The sequence below is a fragment of the Aegilops tauschii genome, chromosome 2 (assembly GCF_002575655.3).
Source record: "Aegilops tauschii subsp. strangulata cultivar AL8/78 chromosome 2, Aet v6.0, whole genome shotgun sequence".
Taxonomy (NCBI): Eukaryota; Viridiplantae; Streptophyta; class Magnoliopsida; order Poales; family Poaceae; genus Aegilops; species Aegilops tauschii.
The window spans coordinates 263,500,472-263,522,295 of NC_053036.3; the positions used below are offsets into that span (position 1 = coordinate 263,500,472).

Sequence of the window (21,824 nt, forward strand, 5' to 3'; positions counted from 1 at the left end):
TCCATCGAGCTGATAAGTAGTAGTTAATCGGGGTGAATAAAACTAGTGAATTATATGTGCCCAAGAAAAACACATTTGCACTCCCTCCGTCCCGAATTAATTGTCTTAGATTTGCCTAGATACATCTTACACGTTTTAGTGTTAGGTACATCTGTATATCTAGACAAATCTAAGACAACTAATTTGCGATGGAGGTAATACATAATTTGGAGATCGACTGCCCGCATTTGATCTCACTATGGAACTATGCAGATATGTACATTTGAAGTTCAATCTTCAGTTTGGATGTTTCGATTGCCCTATTTTAGGGCAGCTGTTGGAGACACTCACTTTCTCGTGCCCTATAAAGCACTTTTTGGTGCCCCAAATTTTACTCCAAAGAACTAGCCATGGACAATGGTGCGTGGAAGCTTGCTATCCATGTGCCAGAACCATGAGTTGGTTGCGAGATCTTGTGGATTTCACGTCTAGCCTACCCCAACTTGTTTGGAACTAAATGCTTTGTTGTTGTTGTATATGAGCTATCGGTGATGCTCTAAGCCGGTGGTCTAAGTCCTCGTTTTTTAAGGCTTTGTAGCAACGCACGGGGATTGTGCTAGTATAACAATGCTATCCTTGAAATGAGTTTTTTGAATTGTACCTTATGCTCGTAGAAACGCACCTAGGTGGTCACCTCACATTGTCAATGTTCCCAATCGAAGGACCATGTTCTTTCGATTGTAAATCGATTTGATTAAGTATTTTGATTCTCGAAATTTATCTGAACTTGCTAATGTATTTTTAAAGATTTGTTTCTATTTCCTGTGGGCAAATGCTAAACCCTTTCCTCTTCTGAAAATAAAGAAACGATTTCCTTGCACATCTTTTGTACATCTAAATTTACGAGGCGGTTCCAGTTTTTTGTTGGAACCTATTTGTTCTAGGTAAAATATTCATAATCAAGACCGATGTGTTAGCAAAATACGTAATGTGCAGGCTCTTGCAAAGGATGTTCCATGGAGATTAAAGGGTCCTCGTGTTCTTGAAATTGTTGAGGCGGTATGTTACCACTATTTTATCCGTCTTACCACTGTTTTATCTGTCTTGAATTTACATATTTTTCCTGAGTTTCCTCAGGGTATATGCATTGTAAAGGAGCATAAAAACTTCCATAGAGTTCTTTAAAAATTATTACAAAGGTATTAATTTTCATGGATTTCTAAGAAGTCATTATCTAATGATTCTCAAATATTTCAACATTAATGGTTTCCAATAGGGGAAAAAGGACAAGTATAGAAGAAAATGGAATAACACAATAATATGTATGGTTTTAACTGCTGGGTTTTGGTTAATTATGCATGTAAGGTGTGATGGGATAACCATAGTCGCTAGATAACCACATGCGGAGCTCTTCTCTTTTTAATGTCCACCATCTGGATGGAGCTATGTGTGTAGCAACTAGCAATTCAGTTTGACTTCATTCTCTCTTAGCCTGAATAGTTCTAATAAGTGAGTTGTTAAATTTGGAGTTTCAAGCACACTTTAACTCTTTGCATGGGACCATTGCCAACGAGGTCCAAAGCTGGCATTTTGACCTATGGCGTTATATGCCATGGGCACCTGACCTGAATGGGTAGGTATGGGTCGCCATCCTCGCCCATGAGTAACCTGATTACTCATAAGTAGGGTATGTGTATGACTTTGCGGGGCTAGCAACCTTTCAAGGGACATAAATAAACAAATGTATTTTTAGTCCCATGCCAGATTTAACACAAATAAACAAACACACTATTACATGTGAGCACAACACTCTCGTAAAAAACACAAGTAGCAAATGTAGCTCAAAATCATGCTGATAGGGCAAGGTTGCCCCGATATTTTGATGAGATGGTAGCTATCAATTTCGGTGGAGTCGACTTTGACGATCCGACAACAAACGTGCGATGACGTTGTGTCTTAGCAATCGCTAAACCAACTCCGGAGGTTATTGACCACGCCGGAGCACGATCAACTTGACCATGAATGTCTAATTCCTGCAAACAATCGATGAACAAGCATGAACTAAGATTTTGTAACCTGGATATTGTGAATAAAAGATGAATGGTTATTGAGGAAAGTTGGGTTTCCGTAAGCTGTATTGTTCTGGTCGTTGGACCCCAACGAAGTACGCGACGTTGTAGCTATGACTAACTTTTATCTAAAGAAAAGCCGAGTCTAAACGAAGTCTTGAGGGCTCTATTTATAGACACAAAGGGGAATTTCGTCCACCCTTGACAAGGTGGGACTAAAATCCATCCCAAGTTGTTTTCCCTACCAATACGAACTCTAAAAACAGCCCATGATTCAAAATTACACGGGCCTGGCACAGAAACAAGGTGGTGCAACACCTATAGAAGGCTATGGACGAAAATCATGAGGTGGCCGTCCAAGTCTTCATACGTCATCATGGCGGCTTCAAAGTCATGTAATCTCCACTTGAAGCTCCATTCTTGTTTCCTGCGTGCGCGCCTTTCTCTCCATGCTTGATCATGCTTCAATGCTCACCCCTCTTGTCCACGTTAGGCCCTTCATTCCTATGCAATACAAAAGTATCTAAGTTAGGCAACATCATTTTCCCATGAACATTAGAAATAGTTAGAAGAAACAAAAGTACCTGATAATTTAATTGGCATTCACGAGCTTTATTAATTGGTCCAGTTTGTGTAGCAGTAGGGGCTATGGGTGTAACGGCGGTAGGGATGTGGCTTTAGTTTCCAAGTCTGGACCAATTCTGTCAATTCCCATTCTCCTATGTTTTAGAATTGAAAATGTTGTCTCACTTTAAATCTTGCACATATGACGTCCTATGATCGCTTGAGATTCTGCGACAAATTCTTCACGATCTTCCGTTATATTTTCGCTTCTCTTTTTAGTCGTCAATCAGGCAGCAACCACATGATATGATCGTCTTCTGACGATATCCTCCAACAAATTCTTCACAATCTTCCGTTATATTTTCGCTTCTCTTTTTAGTCATCAATCAGGCAGCAACCACATGATATGATCGTCTTCTGACGATATCCTAAGTCGGTGGTCTTCCTCGTTTTTATAGCTTCGTAGTAAAGCACAAACACTTTGCTAGCAAGTCAAATTATCCAAGGCCTGGCACTGCCAGCATCGAATCATTGGACCCCTCTGGCCCGTATAGGCAAGGGGTCCAATAGAAGCATCATTGACCAAGCAGAAGTGATGTAGGGCACGGGCCAAAGTGCCCCGATTTGTCCTGATGTTCACAAATTGAAGATGGATTTGAGGAAGAACAGGAAGAACATGAGGAGAAAACAGGGAGAAATCACAAGAGGAACACTCAAGAACAAGTCCAATCACACATCCACTAGACTAACAAGCACATAAGATCCACAAGGTACATGAACAATCACATGGAACAAGATACAAGGTAAAATTCATCCTAAATCCAAGAGGTGTTCGATTGGGGTTTGATTCAGCTGTCCAAACTCTGAAAGCAAATACAAAATCTACAGTCTATCGTGTGACATTATAAAAGGGGCAGAGCTTCCACTGCTGCAAGTCACCGCGAGGAGTAGGCTTACTAGCGAGGACACTTCGTTCGGGGAGAGGGACATCGGAGATGGGTCACTGAGGTCATTGTTGGCTCGCACTGCAAGTCACCAATTGCTCGTCCTTGAGCTCGTGCCGCCGCTCCACTTCACCTTTGGTCGCCTTCGACATGGACTAGGAGAGAGAAGCATGATGGATCCGCCGCCTCTGATAGGTTGCATAGTCATTGTCCATTCCATCCCTGCCACCCGCAATTGTCGGACCATCGCCTCGAATCGGAATAAATAAATAGCATAAAACTACCGCAATTGGCGTTAGGGTACAAAAAACACAACCTTTTTTTCTTCGCTGGTACCTACCAGTTTTTCTAATTTTTTTCACAAAAAACCTTGATAACCGGGTGGCCTAACATTGAGCATATTTATGACATCGTTGGCCCACCCGTCATGGTCACGTAAAAGGCAATGCGGTTTGTGTTGACCATTAATATGAATGCGGGCCTGCCTATCAGAGTCATGTTTCTCTCCCCAAGCCCAAAAACTTCTTTACGAACACCTCTCGGTCTAGCCTCAGACTCACCAGTCTTTCCCAATACCGGTTCATGCCACCATGGCCTTCACCTCCAACCTTGGTCTTGTATGCTATTGGTGTGACCCGGGGGTCATTTGGGGCAACCCACAATTACCGGTGACAAGCAGAGCGACGACACTTGAGGAGACAGGAACGGGCAGTGGCGGAGTTCGATGTAGTTGTGCTTTCGGTCGTTCTTTCCTGAAATTGGATAGCGGAGGTGGTCAGCAGGGTGGAGAGGAAGGCTAAGCTAGGACGAATTGATAAATGGCTTGCTAGATACGAGGAACTGGGATTGGACCGAGGCAGAGCTTATTGTTAGAAGGGAGAGAGGGATTTGGTGAAATAGTTTGTTGTATTGCTTGAGCCTCGTGGGCATATATATATGAATACATGATCAACTTAGAGTATAAGACAAGGCAGAATAATATCCTACGCTATTCTAGCTTTCCTAATAATCAATATACTCAACATACACTCGGATGATCAGTCCAAACGCCCGCGAAGTTAAAGTGTCCGCACGGCGTGCGTCGGATGAACGTGGCCGTATGCAACTTGGTGGAAACCCGTAGGTGCGAGTAGCCACATATCGCAACCATACTTGAGCCATGCACGGACATGTGGTCCAGCGAGTTAACACCATCAGCCGGCCGCATCAACGCCAACCACGCCCAAGTGAGCGCGCGACGGCGTGGGTTGGCCGCGTGCCACGCGGATGACTGGGCAGCTTCATACACCGTGAGCATGCGTGAATCCTGGGATGCCGTGTCGGACCTGGAGTGGAGCGAGAGTTGGTGGAGGCCACGATCAGATAGGAACGACAGGCGATGACGGGACGACGGATGACGGGCGCCGCTTGGACGCCGCGTACCACGCCAAGCCAAGTCACACAGTCGAAGCAGAGGTCGGTGTAGTCGACGCCGTAGTCAGAGTAAAGGCGTGCAAAGGTCGACAATCGGTGGGCGACGCAAACCAATCTTAGATTGGAAAACCAAAAAAAAAAACGCCGATTAAGACGACCGGGAAGTGGCGAAAAAACTCGGAGTAAGGGCTCGGGAAAAGACTCTCTAGAGCAACCGGTCAACACGACCGACGGATGAACCCTAGGTACGGGCGGCGCGGCCCCTGGCGGCGATCATGAAGACCGACCGCCCCGGGCGCGACGCGGAGCGGAAGCGAAGACGGCGGCTAGGGTTTGGATCGGTTAGGCTAATACCATGCTAGGAGGGAGAGAGGGATTTGGTGAAATAGTTCGTTGTATTGCTTGAGCCTCGTGGATATATATAGTGTTACTATTCATCACCCAGGGTGCAAAATAAGTTATTCTTCATCCGAGGTAATCTTACGATCGCTTTATAAATAGATTACGTTTGGAATACAAATAGTTACATTCATATTGATTCACTATGTAAAATTTGGTATAAGAAAATAAAAAAATAAGTTATAAGACCAGAAATATCACATTTTATGTATATTTTTACGTTCGCAACTTTACGTAATATAAAATAATTTTTACGACGAGTATACATTTTCTTACGTTTTTTCGTATGAAATAAGATAAAATTTACGAAACCTAAAAATACGGTGTATTAACGTCAAAATAGAGGGGGTGAAGAATAACTATTCCTCATCCGAGGTGACGAATAGCGCGACCCTACACTTATCATGTCGGAGCTGGAGAATAAGGGGTGCAGAGGCAGAATCGATTGCTAGGCTACTCGATTAGCTTCTCGAACAGCCGGACCACCCGAGGGGTTGCCCCACGTGGCACTCCCGCTGCATGAGCTCGACGACGATCACACCAGATGATGCCGTCGCGATGGAGATCATGTAGGCGTTGAAGTAGTCCGGCGCCTAAGCTCTGACAAGAGCCACTCCTGCCGCTTCTCCTTGGGCCAGGAGCGGTATGAGCCGATGCCGATGCGAGGTGCATCGAACAGCTGGCGGGCCGGTTGCTCGAAGTGCGCACCTGTCAGTGCGCCCACCCCATGTGCCGTTGCTTGACCGGCAGGGGCACCACCCACCAGCGGCTTGGCGATGAGGTCCCTTCCGCGGCTTCATTCCCTGGTCTCGCGCTTGAGCTTTGACACGGCATTGGGGGCCACCGGTATGAGGCCTGCGCCGAGCTGTTGGTCGCTCTTCTCCTTGTGGTGGTCAAAACTGGCGTGGCACGACCAGCACCTGCATCAACTCATTGAGATTGGGTCCTAGCTTTCGATCTCGTGCTCCAACACCTGCATCGGCGGTGGCGAGAATTTTGTTGGTGGGATTTGGCGGAGGGGATCGGGAGCAGCCACAGCCATGGGAAGGGACCTTGACGGTGTGGGGAAAGCTAAGGAGTGAGGCAAAAAAATTGACATGGAGAATTTTATTAAGGGAGACACATGTGGGAAGCCCACCAGTCATAACAGTCTATTTTACCATGTCAGTGCTTACATGCGGGCCATAACTGTTATAAATGTGGTTAAATTTAAGCAAACTGCTCATCATGATTTTTTTTAACTTTTAGAAGAAAAAAAGGTAGTTATCAGCGAAGAAAAAAATGGTGGTTTCTTTGTACCTTAACGTCAGTTGTGGTGGTTTTATGCTTTTACTCCAACCGCACGAGAGAACTAGAGAGAGGAGAGAAAGATATCATTTTTCTTTTGTCGCTCGGGTGGGGGGTATGCTTCCATGGGAGGTGAGGTGGGGGGGATGTATCTGGTGCACCGGGGCAATTTGTGCTACCGGTGCACCGGTCGGCCGTTGCACATTCAAAAATGTTCAAAAAAATCAGAAAAAAATTAGTGCATTGACACAACATGAATGCATGTTGTCATAAAAGTTTAGATCAATATTCGAAACATTGCTCGAGATACAAAAATAACAAATTTGACACTGAGTAGTACGTAACACAAGTTGGGCTTCAGTTTTGGCCCATTAGCACATTGACGTCAAATTTGTCATTTTTGTATCTTGACCATTGTTTTGAATTTTGATTTGATTTTTTGCGACAACATACATTGGTGTTGTATCGATACACTAATTTTTTTGCCGGATTTTTTTGAACATTTTTTAATGTGCAACGGGGTCCGATGCACTGGTAGCACCCATTGACTTGGTGCACCAGATACGTTCCTGTGAGGTGGGGATTGTCTCGCCGTGAAACATAGGGTTTTGGGAGGGGATAGGCTGGGGTTAAACCCTGGCTGGGTTTAAGCGAATGCCCTTTTAAGATTGACCGGGATTGAACCCTGGGGGCAAAACCATGGGGTTTGTCAGGGATTTTGCCCCAATCCTGGACTGGTGGGGGCTAAACGAACAAGGCCTTAATGGTTGCTTGGATTTTCTCCATAGCCACGCCACTCATGGTTTGCGTAGTCTCTACATTTCTTATATTGGGACGTCCTAATAGAATATGGTTCACACCTTTCCACGTCCAAATAGGACTGGAGTCACCTTTCGCAACAGTATATCTATCATTGGAATGATATCTCTTGGACGTCGATATGTGCCGAACGTTCGGCCTGGGAGTTGAGCGATCTGAACAAAACGTTCGATGCAGCAGGATCACCGAACGGTTTTGTTCGTTGCCATGTTCCCCCAGCCCGAACCACCGAATCCCACGTCAGCTGGGCCTTTCGCTAGCCTGCTGGCCCAAATGATTATGAAAAAGCAGTCAGAAACTATTATATAAAAACATTGCAGCAAAAAAACAAAAACAGTGAAGAAGACCCAACTGAAAAAATGAGAAAAAACTGTACATTAAAATTGCCACAAAAATCAAGAAATTGCTATCAATTGTTATAATTGACTACCACACAGTACCTACAGAAAAAAGAAAAATGCCATGATAGATGGCAACTACCAAAATTTTCATGATGTACAAATAAAAAAAACGTTGCCATGCTATGGAAGATAAATTGCCATCGTTTGTATGAAATTTAGAAATTTATTCAAAAATAAATTATCGTGGGTGCAAAGAAATTGCACTAAAAAATGCATGGTGCATAGAAAAAATTGCTGTGACCATAGAACTAAATTTACCATGGTCGCATAAAAAATAATTTTGACATGATGCAAAAAGAAAGAAAATTTGCCATGGTCGTGAAACACGCACTGATGGCAAAACAAATCTATAAGTTTGCCAAATGGTGGCTAAAAATTGGTGTACATTTGCCGTTGTTTTAAATTTAAATGAAGTTACCTGCATGTCCGGATGGATCAGAACACCTTGAGCATCCTGTGTAGGTCCGGGATGCTACCTGCATGTAAATGAAGTTGTGTGGCTCGATGGTGTTGCTGAAGGCCTTGAGCAGCCTGGCGGTGTAGTTAGTGGCACCTTGTGCTGGCCCCGTTCGGTTTTGCCTGAACCCGTTGCTGTCTGATCTAGGATGTTGAAGGCCAGAAGCAGCATGTCTGCCTGATAACATGCATGGAGCGCGACGCCTTGTGTTGGCCACGGCGGCAAAGACCACCTCGATCACGTCCTCGTCACTGGTTTCGTTCACCCCGGAGCACTGCGCCTGGTGATGGCCACAGCGGCCATGACCACGCGTATAGAGGCGGCCCCTGACGCCGGCCGCATTGGCGCAGGCGCGCTCGGCTCTGCCCACGGCGGCACCTCGACCGGTTTGGCGACGAGCTTGCGGAGGGAAGTGTATCCGGAGTGCGGCGCCGACTTGATGGTCAGCGTTGGCGAAGATCTCGCAGACAGGGACGACCTCGACGCACGCCGTGATGGCGCAGGCGAGCAGGCGGCGCTCGGCCTCGGCCTCCGCCCACGACCGCACCTTTAGCCGGTTGCGCGGACCAGAAATCGCGGCGGCATGGGCTCACGCCGGCGAGGAGCACACGGAGGGATTCGGCCCGCCACCAGGGACCAGTCGTGCTCCTGCGCCCCGCCGAGGCCACGCACGAGCTCCTCCATCGCGGGAACGAGCTCCTCCCCACGCCGCCGGGGCATCCACCGGACAAACCTCCTCCCGCCGCGGCCACGCACGAACTCCTCCGCCGCGGGCACGAGCTCGTCCCTGTTGGAATATTAGGCAAGTTCATGATTAATTCCAGTAAATAATTCATGACTAGAAGAGATACTAGCATGCAATAATCTAGCAAACTAGAAGAACAGCAAGACATGCATAACAGCAGCAAACACGTAACAATAGCTGTAGAAACAGACATGAACAGAGGATGTTGGACGTACTGATCGTTAGCTATTATGGGTGCGACAGTGTTGATGACGATGTTGGCGACGATCTGCTGCTGACGGCGATGAATACGACGATGAGTAGCACCGCCCGACTTGGACGGAAGACGACCCGTGATGACGAATTTGAGCAGTCGCGCACAGCGCTTCCCAAAAACCTAATTCGTCCTCTCCCGGTGCAGGATCGCAAAGACGAACGGTTCCGGAGACCTGCTCTCCCACGCGCCGATGCACGCCGGCGTTTGGGATGGAGTAGACTACGATGGCGGCGCAAGTTGTGAGATGAGGCAAAACCCTAGGTGTTTTTCGGTGTGTCTCTGGCCGCAGCCGGTAGCTGTATATATATTAGGACCAGAGGCGGTATTGTGTCGCGACCACAATCCCAAACCGACTCGGTTTCTAATTCGTATACTTACCGGACAAGAAATCAAAAACTTGTCTGCCAAGACATAAAAATAAAACGGCAAAAGGAAGCTGCGCTCCTGCAAGGAGACGGACCGGATTTCGGCGGACCATTCACGCGCATGTCGCATGTACGCGCTGCCTCGCCTCGCCACGGCCCGGCCCGGCCCGGCCCGGCCCGGCCAGGCGAGGCGAGCGAGCGCGCGCGTGTGGTTTTCCCTTTCTCTTCTCACACACCACTTAGAGTGGTGGAGAGAACCCACTATATAAAGAGGTCCAACTCTTCTTCAACTTCCAAGGTGGGACTAAACTTAGCACCACCACTTGCCATTTTACACATGGGCTTTGAGATTTCAGAAATTGCTATGGGCCTAGCCCATTAATTCTAACAATCCCCCACCAGATCTCAAATACCCATTTAGAGATTTGCCTTCTCTCATCACTTGTTTAATATACCAGTGTTTCAGCAGAGACTGTTAAGTTGAACTTCTGCCTAGAACTTTAAGCTACATCCATTCACAACTTGACAATGGACTATGCCTTGAATTGCTAGTTTTGTGTGAACAGGTTTCACTCAAAGTCTTAACCAGTACCTGACCGCCAGTAGGCTACCCCGCGGTTTGGAGCTTATACGTCATACTCCCTGGTCTCTTCGTGAGCTTACTAGAGATCACCCAAATCTCATAGACTGCGACGTTTACAGTCAGAACTCATATAGGTGTGTTCTTTCAAGACTGCTCTGTAGGACAGCATCTTTGCTAATTATAGCCAATAGAACCACATTAAGGCATGTTGCCAACCTGCCTTACAGATCTGAGCCTTACAGCTCTGAGAGTTTTGCATCTTCACTTGGAGACGATCATAAGTTATTACTCTCCTCAGTTAACCAATAGCTTGTTCTTCCCAGATCCTAATTCACGGGATCTCCGATCACAAAGGTTGGGTTACTACTATGGTGTAACATCTATGGGTCTCATACCCATCTCCCTCGATGCAATATCTATCACATTTCGTGATAGTCCCTTTGTAAAGGGATCTGCCAGGTTTTTGTCTGTTTGTATATACGTAACAGTTATTACTCCGGAGTTTCTCAACTTCCTGACAGACTTCAAACGTCTTTTCACGTGTCTTGATGACTTTGCATTATCTTTAGAATTGTTCACTTTAGCGATAACCGTTTGGTTATCACAATTCATAAGAATAGCCGGTACAGGTTTTTCAACAACCGGCAAGTCCATCAAGAGCTCACGCAGCCATTCTGCCTCAACAGTAGCTGTGTCCAAAGCAGTTAATTCTGCTTCCATAGTTGACCTCGTCAATATGGTTTGCTTGCAAGACCTCCATGACACTGCGCCACCACCATGAGTAAATACATACCCACTTGTTGCGTAAAGTACATCAACATCGGAGATCCAATTTGAATCACTATATCCTTCTAGCACAGCAGGATGCCCTGAATAAGTAATTCCGTAACTCATAGTACCTCTCAGATAGCACAAGACCCTTTCTAGTGCATGCCAATGATCATCACCCGGGTTGGACATGAACCTACTCAGTTTGCTCACAGCAAAAGAGATATCTGGTCTTGTAGCGCTAGCTAAGTACATGAGTGAACCGACAATTTGAGAGTATCTTAATTGATCTCTCGTTTCTTTCTTGTTCTTTCTGAGTGTCACGCTGGGATCATAAGGTGTTGGAGAAGGCTTGCTATCCATAAAACCGAATCGGTTCAAGACCTTCTCAACATAGTGAGATTGCGTTAATGTAATCCCACTCTCATCCTTAATAAGTTTGATGTTTAGAATTACATCGGCTTCTCCCAGATCTTTCATGTCAAAACTTTTCGATAGAAAAGACTTGACCTCATTAATTGCATTAATGTTTGTACCAAAGATCAGTATGTCGTCCACATACAAACATAATATGACACTATTGCCCCCACCATGGCGATAGTAAACACACCTATCAGCCTCGTTAATGACAAATCCTGCAGAAGTCAGAGTTCTTTCAAACTTCTCATGCCATTGCTTAGGTGCCTGTTTCAGACCATACAAAGATTTTAACAACTTGCACACCTTTCTCTCTTCACCCTTTACCACAAACCCGTCAGGCTGATCCATATAGATCTCCTCTTCCAACTCTCCATTGAGAAAAGCTGTCTTTACATCCATTTGATGAATGATAAGACCATAAGAGGCAGCCAAGGAAAGTAACACTCGAATGGTGGTCATTCTAGCAACGGGTGAATAGGTGTCAAAATAATCTTCGCCTTCTTTCTGAGTGTAGCCCTTGGCCACTAGCCGCGCCTTGTACTTATCAATAGTACCATCAGGCTTCAGCTTCTTTTTGAACACCCACTTACAGCCCACAGGTTTACAACCATATGGTCTATCAGTTAGTTCCCAAGTTCCATTAGAAAGAATTGAGTCCATCTCATTATGAACAGCTTCTTTCCAATCATCTACATCCGGAGATGCATATGCTTCTGCAATCGTCTTGGGTGTGTCGTCCACAAGGTATACAATGAAATCATCACCAAAGGATTTTGCAATCCTTTGTCTCTTGTTCCTTCTAGGAACTTCATTGTTATCCTTCTCAAGGACTTCCTCATGTGATTGTTCGAAATATTCATCAGTTGTACTAGATTCAGGAATTATCTCAGAAGAAAATCTAGCAATGCTATGCATATCTTTCATAGGAAATATGTTCTCAAAAAATGTTGCATCACGAGATTCCATTATAGTATCAACATGCATATCAGGTACTTCAGATTTTACCACTAAAAACCTATAAGCAATGCTCCGTTGAGCATACCCTAGAAAGACACAATCCATTGTCTTTGGTCCAAGTTTGCGTTTCTTAGGAATAGGAATATTGACCTTTGCCAAACATCCCCAAGTACGCAAATAAGAAAGTGATGGTTTTCTCCCAACCCACTCCTCATAAGGGGTTTTCTCTTTATTATTGTTGGGAACTCTATTCAGGACATGACATGAAGTCAATAGAGCCTCCCCCCACCATGCCTTAGATAAACCAGCAGTGTCTAACATGGCATTCACCAAGTCAGTCAATGTGCGGTTTTTCCTCTCGGCCACTCCATTTGATTGAGGTGAATAGGGAGGCGTCCTCTCATGAATAATACCATGTTCCTCACAAAATTCATCAAAAACTTTTGGAAAATACTCTCCACCACGATCGGACCTAAGACGCTTGATCTTTCTCTCTAGTTGATTTTCAACTTCAGCTTTATAGATTTTAAAGTAGTCTAATGCTTCATCTTTAGTTTGCAACAAATAAACATAGCAAAATCTAGTCGCATCATCAATCAAAGTCATGAAATATCTCTTTCCACCTTTTGTCAACACACCATTCATCTCACAAAGATCAGAATGTATGAGTTCTAGAGGTGCCAAGTTTCTCTCCTCGGCAGCCTTATGAGGCTTTCGAGGTTGCTTAGATTGCACACAACTATGGCACTTAGAACCTTTGGCAACTGTGAAGTTCGGAATTAAACTCATGCTGGATAGCCGAGACATTAAACCAAAATTAATATGACATAAACGAGAGTGCCAAATACTTGCATCATCATTAACACTAGCACAAATTTGGTTTATTGACTTATTGCAAAAATCTGAAAGAGAAAAGCGGAACAAGCCTCCGCACTCATAGCCTTTTCCTATAAATTGTCCAAATCTTGACACGATTACTTTATTGGACTCTAAAACTACCTTAAATCCATCTCGACATAGAAGGGAGCCGCTAACTAGATTCTTGTTCATAGTAGGGACATGCTGCACGTTCCTTAGTTGCACGATCTTTCCCGAAGTAAACTTCAGATCCACCGTGCCAATGCCACGAACAGAAGCATGTGACCCATTCCCCATTAGGACGGAAGAATCCCTTGCGACCTGATAAGAAGTAAACAGGGAGATGTCAGCACACACATGAACGTTAGCACCCGAATCAATCCACCACGAAGATGATTGAAATACTGAAAGCACAATAGGTAAATTACCATACCCATCAGTATTGCTAGCGGTCACCATGTTGACAGTCTTGGAGCTTGTTTTCCCTCTGCGGTCTGCACGTTCAGGGCATTCCTTGGAAAAGTGTCCAGGCTTCCCACAGGCGTAGCACTCTAGCTCAGCCTTGTTGAACTTCTTCTTCTTGAAAGTAGTAGTCTTGGTAGGCTTGTTGAAAACAGGTTTGTTCTTCCCTTTGTTCTTGTTCTGTGGGTACCTCTGCACCATGTTAGCAGTAGGCTGAACCTCACCTCCTTTTTCAGTGGTATCTTTAGCCCGAGCTTTTTCTTCAACATCAAGAGATGTAATCAGATTTTCAACTGATATCTCCTGTCTCTTATGCTTCAGAGTTGTGGCGAAATTCCTCCATGAAGGAGGCAACTTTGCAATCATGCACCCAGCCACGAATTTGTCGGGTAGAACACATTTAAGGAGTTCAAGTTCCTTCACAATGCACTGTATCTCATGAGCTTGTTCAACCACAGAACGGTTATTCACCATCTTGTAGTCATGAAAACTCTCCATGATGTACAGTTCACTGCCTGCATCTGTTGCACCGAATTTTGCATTTAGTGCATCCCACAGAATTTTTCCGTCGTTTATGTGCATGTACACATCACACAGACGGTCAGCAAGAACACTCAGAATGCATCCCACAAACATAGTATTCGCTTCCTGGAATTTTCTCCGATCTTCGTCGGTTATTCCCTCTGGAGCACCAACACTAGCGTGGAAAACTTTCAGAGCAGTAAGCCAGAGCGTGGTCTTCACCTGCCACCTCTTAAAGTGCACACCGGTAAACTTATCCGGCCTCAGTGCATCAGCAAATCCAGCCATAGTTAACTCAGGAAATTGCCTACAATTAGGTTTTTGGAATGTTGGAATATTAGGCAAGTTCATGATTAATTCCAGTAAATAATTCATGACTAGAAGAGATACTAGCATGCAATAATCTTGCAAACTAGAAGAACAGCAAGACATGCATAACAGCAGCAAACACGTAACAATAGCTGTAGAAACAGACATGAACAGAGGATGTTGGACGTACTGATCGTTAGCTATTATGGGTGCGACAGTGTTGATGACGATGTTGGCGACGATCTGCTGCTGACGGCGATGAATACGACGATGAGTAGCACCGCCCGACTTGGACGGAAGACGACCCGTGATGACGAATTTGAGCAGTCGCGCACAGCGCTTCCCAAAAACCTAATTCGTCCTCTCCCGGTGCAGGATCGCAAAGACGAACGGTTCCGGAGACCTGCTCTCCCACGCGCCGATGCACGCCGGCGTTTGGGATGGAGTAGACTACGATGGCGGCGCAAGTTGTGAGATGAGGCAAAACCCTAGGTGTTTTTCGGTGTGTCTCTGGCCGCAGCCGGTAGCTGTATATATATTAGGACCAGAGGCGGTATTGTGTCGCGACCACAATCCCAAACCGACTCGGTTTCTAATTCGTATACTTACCGGACAAGAAATCAAAAACTTGTCTGCCAAGACATAAAAATAAAACGGCAAAAGGAAGCTGCGCTCCTGCAAGGAGACGGACCGGATTTCGGCGGACCATTCACGCGCATGTCGCATGTACGCGCTGCCTCGCCTCGCCACGGCCCGGCCCGGCCCGGCCCGGCCCGGCCAGGCGAGGCGAGCGAGCGCGCGCGTGTGGTTTTCCCTTTCTCTTCTCACACACCACTTAGAGTGGTGGAGAGAACCCACTATATAAAGAGGTCCAACTCTTCTTCAACTTCCAAGGTGGGACTAAACTTAGCACCACCACTTGCCATTTTACACATGGGCTTTGAGATTTCAGAAATTGCTATGGGCCTAGCCCATTAATTCTAACAGTCCCCACGCCGTCGGGGTGTCCACCACGCGAGCTCCTCCTGCCGTGGTGTCCGGCGACGCCTCCAGGGCAGCCACTCCACAGGAGCTCGGCCCGCCGCCTGTGATGTGGAGAAAGGGGAAAAAGTGCGTGAGCGGTGGAGGCAGGGGGAGTGGATAACCCGATGCGTTCGGTGGTCATGTCGGTCGTCCCGAACGGTCAAAGAAAATGACGTGGCATTGTCCTCCTGCATCAAGATCGGTGCGGTCATCCGACGGCTTAGGACGGGTTCGGGACGAGATTCACAAATACAGGTTGTTCGGGAGTTATAGATTCCGTATCTCTTATATATAGATAAAGATACAAACCCCAGCTATAAGAAAATAAATACAACTAGAGATAGAATCTATCAAGGTGGTTTGCAAATAGAATTGGTGGGACGCGCTCTGCTGTCATGCCTGCGTCCATACCTGCACCTACAGTGGTTTGCCTTTTTGTGTAACTATGCAACAATGATCATTCAAAAAGAAAGGAATAAAAGTCATGCAGTTAATCAACACAATTTGTACTTCAGAAATTGATACTTATTTATTTATTTATTTATAGAAAACAACAACACATCAACATTTTATATTTATGCTTGAGCAGATTGACAGTAACACTGATGGATTTGTTGATTTCGAAGAGTTTGTTGCTGCCACACTACATGTGCATCAGCTGGTGGAACATGATACTGAGAAGTGGAAATCATTTTCTCAGGCTGCATTTGATAAATTCGATGTTGACGGTGATGGCTATATCACACCTAATGAACTGAGAATGGTACACTTAACAGCTGCCTAACTACATCGTCCGTTGTACTTTTCAAGATTGTTAGTAATACTACTAGATTCCAATTGTGTAAGAAGTTCAAGCTTCTCATGATATAGTGCTTCTTGTCTGCAGAATACAGGACTGAAGGGTTCTATTGACCCCCTCCTAGAGGAGGCTGATATTGACAAAGATGGCAAAATAAGCCTTGATGAATTTCGCAGGCTCTTGAAAACTGCAAGCATGAGTTCACGCAACCCAACTCCACGGAGTGTTTCCAAGTAATAGTTTTCATAGTTCGCATAACACCACCAAGTCCAGTGAGTGCTGAGATTTTCGTCGCCACATGTAATCAAAAGTGTTGCCAGAGGGGCTTCGTGGTGTAAACTAATATTTTCTTGATATTATTGACTCATAATGTAGCATCAAAAGAGATACAAACACAATATACACATACTTCTCTACACCACAAAGCTGCACACAACCAACACATGTTCGATGTGCGTTGAATATGGAAGTGCATGAGTTAGGCTACAGTTGGACTTCTAATTAACGGATGGTTATGTACTCATGTGTTTGAATCGAACTATGTAACCCGCGTCTATTCTATAAAAGCATCATGAGGTAGCCAAATTGACTAGACATGCTGAAGGCTAGAACATGAATCATGAGAAGGATGATAGAGAATAGATGGCTCAAACGCAGAATTTGGAAAAGAGCCAGGCACGCCTCTTCTAGGGTGATTGGGGGAACTTACCCTAGGCCCCGCTACCGCCAACTCCTCCATCCTCCGCTTTCCCCTCGTTGTTGGTCGCCGTAAAAGCCCGTGCGTCAACCCGGCAATCTGACCCATGGGCGGCCGCGCCCATGGGCACCCGACCCGAATGGGTAGTGTTTGGGTCGCCATATTCACCCATGGGTAAGCCCCGATGGGTAACCCGATAATATATGGGTATAGTATGGGTATAATATTCTGCCCGTGGGTCACCCGATTAATATAGTGATTAAAATATTATATTATGTGTGGACGTTTTGGTGAAGATACTTGCTAATTAATTTATTCAGAACAACCGAACGTAGCAATGCATGTAAAACGGCATCAGAGAGCTTTTTCTACCGATGGCAAGTGGGCAACACATGACTACTATGCCAAGAGCCCAAACGAGCTCGGCCTTGAATCATTCTCTTGTGCACACAACACACATATATGTATGATGGGCTAAGTTCTCAAAACAAATGATGGGCCCAAGCACTGTTCAGCCATCATCAGCCCATGGTGGATATGCAGCCGCACGGGGCACTGGCAAAAGTGGGCAACGTAGGTAATTTTAGTACCACCTCGCCTAGCTGATGAGAAGTGGAGCTTCAGGAGCACTATAAAGGTAGCACATGGATGCTCATTTTACTTCAGCTCGCAGACATAAATATCGTAGTGTACGCGAGCCTGGTTCGCCACTATTGAAAATAGTACCATAATAAGCGAAAATTAAAACTAATAAATTGTTTTTAGTCATGCCTGATGGGTGCCCGATTAGGCTGGGTAACCCGATGGGTTCAGGCGTGGGTCTGATATGAGACCCGTGGGTAGGGTCGTCGGCGCAAGCTTGGCCTGATTGCCAGGTTGACATCTAGCGTATCGTGGCTCTGATTGCCAGGTTGACCCGTGCATAGCTGGTTAAGGGGATGGTGGGGATCTAGCGTATCGTGGCTGTGGCATGAATTCGGCCTCTACAAAAAACATAGCATGCAATTCAAAAAATTTCCAACGCTCATGCAAGATCTATCTATGAGATGCATAACAACGAGAGAGGGAGACTGTGTCTACGTATCCTCGTAGACCGAAAGCGGAAGTGTTTGACAACGCGGTTGATGTAGTCGAACTTCTTCTCGTTCCGATCGATCAAGCACCGAACGTACGACACCTCCGAGTTCTGCACACGTTCAACTCGGTGACGTCCCTCGAACTCTTGATCCAGCAAAGTGTTGAGGGAGAGTTCCGTCAGCACGTCGGCGTGGTGACAGTGATGTTGAAGTGATCCGCGTAGGGCTTCGCCTAAGCACTACGAAGATATGACCGAAGGTGTAATCTGTGGAGGGAGGCGCCACACACGGCTAACAGATGTTGTGTGTTCTAGGCGCCTCCGCCCTCATATATACAGGTGGGAGGGAGAGGGAGCAGCCAAGGGGGACCCCCCAAGTAGGCCGAATCCTACTTGGGGTTCCTCCCCAATTCGGCCCCCTTTCCTTATTCACCGGAGGGGAAAGTAAAGAGAGGGGGAGGGAAGGAAGAGGGAGGCCGAATCCTCCCCTTTCCTTCTCCCTTCCCCTCTTTCCTTCTCCTCCTATTTCAGCCTACATGGGGGCGCACCAGCCTCTTAGGGTTGGTATGTCCCTCTCTTGGCCCATTAGGCCCATATAGTTGCGGGGGGGGGGGGGGGGGGTCCCTGAACCCCTTCCGGTGACCCGATACGTACCTGGTACCCCGGAACATTTTCGGTGTCCGAATACTATCGTCCTATATATCAATCTTTACCTCTCGATCATTTCGAGACTCCTCGTCATTTCCGTGATCTCATCCGGGACTCCGAACAACATTCGGTCACCAAATCACATAACTCATATAATATAAAATCCTCATCGAACGTTAAGTGTGCAGACCCTACGGGTTCGAGAACTATGTAGACATGACCGAGACACCTCTCCGGTCAATAACCAATAGCAGAACCTGGATGCTCATATTGGTTCCTACATATTCTATGAAGATCTTTATCGGTCATACCGTAATGACAACATACATTATTCCCTTTTCATCGGTATGTTACTTGCCCGGGATTCGATCGTCGGTATCTTCATACCTAGTTCAATCTCGTTACCGGCAAGTCTCTTTACTCATTCCGTAATACATTATCCTGCAACTAACTCATTAGTCACATTGCTTGCAAGGCTTCTTATGATGTGTATTACCGAGAGGGCCCAGAGATACCTCTCCGATACTCGGAGTGACAAATCCTAATCTCGATCTATGCCAACCCAACAAACACCTTCGGAGATACCTATAGAGCATCTTTATAATCGCCTAGTTAAGTTGTGACATTTGATAGCACACAAGGTATTCCTCTGGTATCCGGCAGTTGTATAATCTCATAGTCAAAGGAATATGTATATGACATGAAGAAAGCAATAGCAATAAAACTGAACGATCAATATGCTATGCTAACGGATGGGTCTTGTCCATCACATCATTCTTCTAATGATGTGATCCCGTTCATCAAATGGCAACACATGTCTATGGTTAGGAAACTTAACCATCTTTGATTAACGAGCTAGTCTAGTAGAGGCTTACTAGGGACACGGTGTTTTGTCTATGTATCCACACATGTATCAAGTTTCCGGTTAATACAATTCTAGCATGAATAATAAACATTTATCATGATATAAGAAAATATAAAATAACAACTTTATTATTGCCTCTAGGGCATATTTCCTTTAGTCTCCCACTTGCACTAGAGTCAATAATCTAGTTCACATCGTCATGTGATTTAACACCAATAGTTCACATCTTTATGTGATTAATACCCATAGTTCACATCGCCATGTGACTAACACCCAAAGGGTTTACTAGAGTCAATAATCTAGTTCACATCCCTATGTGATTAACACCCAAAGAGTACTAAGGTCTGATCATGTTTTGCTTGTGAGAGAATTTTAGTCAACGGGTCTGCCACATTCAGAGCCGTATGTATTTTGCAAACTTTCTATGTCTACAATGCTCTGCATGGAGCTACTCTATCTAACCGCTCCCACTTTCAATACGTATCCAGATTGAGACTCAGAGTCATCCGGATCGGTGTAAAAGCTTGCATCAACGCAACTCTTTACGACGAGTTCCTTACCACATTCATAACCGAAAAATATTTCCTTAGTTCTCTTAGGTAACTAAGGATAACTTTGACCGATGTCCAGTGATCCACTCCTGGATCACCATCATACCCCCTTGCCAAACTCATGGCAAGGTACACAATAGGTCTGGTACACAACATATCATACTTTATAGAACCTACGGCTGAGGCATAGGGAATGACTTTCATTCTGTTTCTATTTTCTGCCGAGGTCGGGTTTTGAGTCTTACTCAACTTCACACCTTGCAACACAGGCAAGAACTCCTTCTTTGATTGTTCCATTTTGAACTACTTCAAAATCTTGTCAAGGTATGTACTCATTGAAAAATCTTATCAAGCGTCTTGATCTATATAGATCTTGATGCCCAATATGTAAGCAGCTTCACCGAGGTTTTTCATTAAAAAATTCTTATTCAAGTATCCTTTTATGATATCCAGAAATTCTATATTATTTCCAATCAGCAATATGTCATCCACATATAATATTAGAAATGCTACAGAGCTCCCACTCACTTTCTTGTAAATACATGCTTCACCATAAGTCTGTATAAAGCTATATGCTTTGATCAACTTATCAAAGCATATATTCCAACTCCGAGATGCTTGCACTAGTCCATAGACAGATCGCTGGAGCTTGCACATTTTGTTAGCACCTTTAGGATTGTTAAAACCTTCTAGTTTCATCATATACAACTCTTCTTTAAGAAATCCATTAAGGAATGCAGTTTTGACATCCATTTGCCAGATTTCATAAAATGCGGAAATTGCTAACATGATTCAGACAGACTTAAGCATCGCTACGAGTGAGAAAATCTCATCGTAGTCAACACCTTGAACTTGTCGAAAACCTTTCGCAACAAGTCGAGCTTTGTAGACAGTAATATTACCATCAGCATCAATCTTCTTCTTGAAGATCCATTTATTCTCTATGGCTTGCCGATTGTCGGGCAAGTCAACCAAAGTCCATACTTTGTTCTCATACATGGATCCTATCTCAGATTTCATGGCCTCAAGCCATTTATCAGAATCTGGGCTCATCATCGCTTCTTCATAGTACGTAGGTTCGTCATGATCTAATAACATGACTTCTAGAACAGGATTACCGTACCACTCTGGTGCGGAACGTGCTCTTGTTGACCTACGAGGTTTGATAGTAACTTGATCTGAAGTTTCATGATCATTATCATTAATTTCCTCTCTAGTTGGTGTAGGCATCACAGGAATAGTTTTCTGTGATGAGCTACTTTCCAACTCAAGAGAAGGTACAATTACCTCATCAAGTTCTACTTTCCTCCCACTCACTTCTTTCGAGAGAAACTCCTTCTCTAGAAAGGATCCATTCTTAGCAACAAAAATCTTGCCTTCGGATCTGTGATAGAAGGTGTACCCAACAGTTTATTTTGGGTATCCTATGAAGACACACTTCTCCGATTTGGGTTTGAGCTTATCAGGCTGAAGCTTGTTCACATAAGCATCGCAACCCCAAACTTCAAGAAACGATAGCTTAGGTTTCTTGCCAAACCACAGTTCATACGGTGTCGTCTCAACGGATTTAGACGGTGCCCTATTAACAT

The 21,824-nt window shown here is 45.1% G+C and overlaps 1 protein-coding gene across 11 annotated transcripts in view; it reads left to right on the forward strand.

The window, feature by feature from the left end:
• The window catches only part of LOC120973310 (calcium-dependent protein kinase 18), a 63,803-nt gene extending 46,812 nt beyond the window's left edge, over positions 1 to 16,991 (forward strand). For 3 of the 11 annotated variants that reach the window (XR_012202449.1, XM_040398814.3, XM_040398819.3), the window contains 3 exons: positions 976 to 1,038; positions 16,190 to 16,363; positions 16,487 to 16,991. Coding sequence is in view for 6 of the 11 variants with exons in the window: in XM_040398814.3 (XP_040254748.1) it covers positions 976 to 1,038; positions 16,190 to 16,363; positions 16,487 to 16,636 (387 nt within the window). In the remaining 5 variants the exon portion in view is untranslated. Of the gene's footprint in view, positions 1 to 252; positions 760 to 975; positions 1,039 to 16,189; positions 16,364 to 16,486 lie in introns of those variants that run through there. The other 8 variants (XR_012202452.1, XR_012202450.1, XR_006670000.2 and 5 more) reach the window with 6 other exon arrangements.
• The last annotated feature ends 4,833 nt before the right edge of the window (positions 16,992 to 21,824 follow it).